Source organism: Camelina sativa, chromosome 17 (assembly GCF_000633955.1).
Source record: "Camelina sativa cultivar DH55 chromosome 17, Cs, whole genome shotgun sequence".
In the NCBI taxonomy this organism is placed as follows: domain Eukaryota; kingdom Viridiplantae; phylum Streptophyta; class Magnoliopsida; order Brassicales; family Brassicaceae; genus Camelina; species Camelina sativa.
In genome coordinates, this window is record NC_025701.1 from 28,392,397 (window position 1) to 28,395,418 (window position 3,022).

General features: G+C 32.9%; 1 protein-coding gene across 1 annotated transcript in view; it reads right to left on the reverse strand.

The window, feature by feature from the left end:
* LOC104759861 (proline-rich receptor-like protein kinase PERK7) overlaps positions 1,408-3,022 on the reverse strand; it is a 3,227-nt gene continuing 1,612 nt past the window's right edge. Inside the window, exons 3-6 of the mRNA XM_010482743.2 lie at positions 2,330-2,416; positions 2,161-2,231; positions 1,851-2,072; positions 1,408-1,437 (exon numbers count right to left, since the gene is read on the reverse strand). Coding sequence (XP_010481045.1) covers positions 1,408-1,437; positions 1,851-2,072; positions 2,161-2,231; positions 2,330-2,416 — 410 coding nt within the window. The remainder of the gene's footprint in view (positions 1,438-1,850; positions 2,073-2,160; positions 2,232-2,329; positions 2,417-3,022) is intronic.

Genomic DNA, 3,022 nt, shown 5'->3' on the forward strand with positions numbered 1-3,022 from the left:
TGATTATAAAATTGTTTCGTTTTTCTGGTAGTCAAAGAATTGATTTAGGATATGTGAGGTCATCAGTTTGATTTGCCTCGCCTGGACGTCCAGTTAAATTCATGANATCGGTTAAATGGTTAAACGGTTAAACGGTTACGTTTAAATACGGTTACGGTTCAAGTGGTTACTGTTATATATGGTTACGGTTATTTGATAATATGATATAGTTGATATTATTTGATGATATAATATAATTGATATTATATATTTATAATTAATATGTTCTTATAGTTTACACATATTTCTATATATCATATGATTCATATTAAATAAATAATTATTAGTATATTTTATTATGTTTTTGAAATATTATAAACCAAGTAAGGATTTTGGTTTGAGAAGTTTCTAAACGCATAGATCTAAAACCAAATAAGTATATGGATAAAATTGTTAATAATTGGGTGCATGTGTTGACTATGCTGGTGTTCATGAATTTCATAAATTTTATGAGAAAAGAAATGATTTTGTTCTTGGAGTTTGATGGGTTAACAAGTTGTGTGGTAGTCTAAAAAAATGTTTTTCAGTAGAAAAATGTGAAGAAGTTGACGAGAAGAAGAAGAAAAAGAATATAACGAAGAACCAAACGGTAAAAGTTACGATGACAATTAACACAAAATTTGACAATGAAAATGACAAGAAATAATATGAATAATAAGAAAACATTGAATAAAAACACGAAAACATAGGTGATAGCGATCAATTAAATATGAAAACGAGTTAAATTCATGATTATAAAATTGTTTCGTTTTTCTGGTAGTCAAAGAATTGATTTAGGATATGTGAGGTCATCAGTTTGATTTGCCTCGCCTGGACGTCCAGTTAAATTCATGATTTTTTTATCAGATTTGATTTTATAACACAACTGATTTTTATATTTTAAAAATTTGTGTATCTGAAATTTATTTTTTCCTTAGTACTAATTTTCATTTTTTTATGAGATAATATTTTATTACCGTAATCAATCATACATAATTTTTTCAAAATATATCAAATAAACCCATGCGTAGCGTGGGTTCAAAATCTAATCTGACTAAATAGGTGCAGTGATTTGATTGAATAGAATTTTTTGATCGCTAAAACGTTGGGATTCATCTTCAATTCACATATAGGAGAATTTCTGTGATTTATAATGTACTTTCTTTTACAGTAACAAACAATATTTTTCCAACATTTTATTATCTTAATTCTTGAGAGTTAACATATTTTAGCATAGGATACAATACAATTGTATTTATTTCCTTAATGTTTTCAACAAACAATTTTAATCAAACAGTTATATTTCCAAAAAAGAAAATACAATCCAACAGGTTTTTTGATAAGTCGGTTTATGTAATTTAAATCCCACGGTTATTAGTGGTAGTTTTATTAGTGCTTCCTCCAGTGTGCATCTCCTCGCTGCTNGTTCATGAATTTCATAAATTTTATGAGAAAAGAAATGATTTTGTTCTTGGAGTTTGATGGGTTAACAAGNAATATATAAACTCCGTAAGAAATGTCCAAAATCTCGTGAATTGGACGAGGACGAGCGATCAATAATGCCATGTGTCACGCTTATTTATTTNAAATGTGAAGAAGTTGACGAGAAGAAGAAGAAAAAGAATATAACGAAGAACCAAACGGTAAAAGTTACGATGACAATTAACACAAAATTTGACAATGAAAATGACAAGAAATAATATGAATAATAAGAAAACATTGAATAAAAACACGAAAACATAGGTGATAGCGATCAATTAAATATGANATTGTTTTCTTTTCTTTGGATATTGAGTATAACGATGAATGTATATATTGATACATTTACTTACCCAATCGACCAAACTATCTTCCATCTCACCACTTAGATCAACCGGTCTACGCCCGGTTACGAGCTCAAGAAGCATAACTCCGAAAGAGAAAACATCTGATTTCTCTGTTAGTTTCCCACTCGATGCGTATTCAGGAGCTAAGTATCCGAATGTTCCCATGACCCTAGTCGACACATGTGTGTTGTTGTCTTGAGAAAGCTTAGCCAAACCAAAATCTGCAACCTGGAATTAGCTTAAAGAATGTCAATCGAGAAATTTTGTAATTACATGTAAAGATTCGAAACAGAATTTAGGTATAGTTAAAGCATACCTTGGCTTCCATGTTAAGGTCAAGAAGAATGTTTGAAGCTTTAATGTCTCTATGAATGATTTTAGGATGACCTAACCACAATTATCAGGCCCAAACATGTAAGTATATTAACTATATCTCTTTGAATGTAGATTTAAAGTGAAAAGATGAAAAGATATTAATGACTCACAATCTTCATGAAGATAAGCAAGACCTTTTGCTGATCCTAAGGCAATCTTGAGTCTCGTTGGCCAATCCATCACAGTCCCACTTTTCCCTATATAATTCAATTGATTTAGTGAAAAATTGTGTTAGTTTTTAACTTTTTATATAGGTTATATATAATCATTACCAAGAACACAAGAAAAGTCATTATTACTAATTAATTACCATGAAGGTGGAACTCAAGTGTGTCATTAGGGAGAAACTCATAGACCAACAGCCTCTGTCCTCCAGCATTACTGCAATATCCAACAAGAGACACAAGATGTCTATGATGAACGCGGCTAATGATCTCAACCTCTGCCTGGAATTCTCTATCGCCTTGCCCGCTTCCAGCTTTAAGGCACTTCACCGCGATCTCCTTACCGTTTGGCAAGATTCCTTTGTGAACATAACCGAACCCGCCTTGTCCCAACAAACGGTCTTTTGAGAAACCTTGAGTTGCGGCAGCGAGCTCCTCGTAAGTGAATGTGCTTTGGTTGAATCCCAAGGCCACTGAAGGGTGAGGCGGTGGTAGAGATGGAGCGTATGGACCTGATGAGAAATTTGAGCCCATCTCGCCGCTCTGAATAACATTTACGCCTCCTGACACTGGTGCTGGTGGTGACGGCATTGGCTGCCAATTTCCTGAAGGTGGTGGTGGCGGCGGTGAATTCACCCA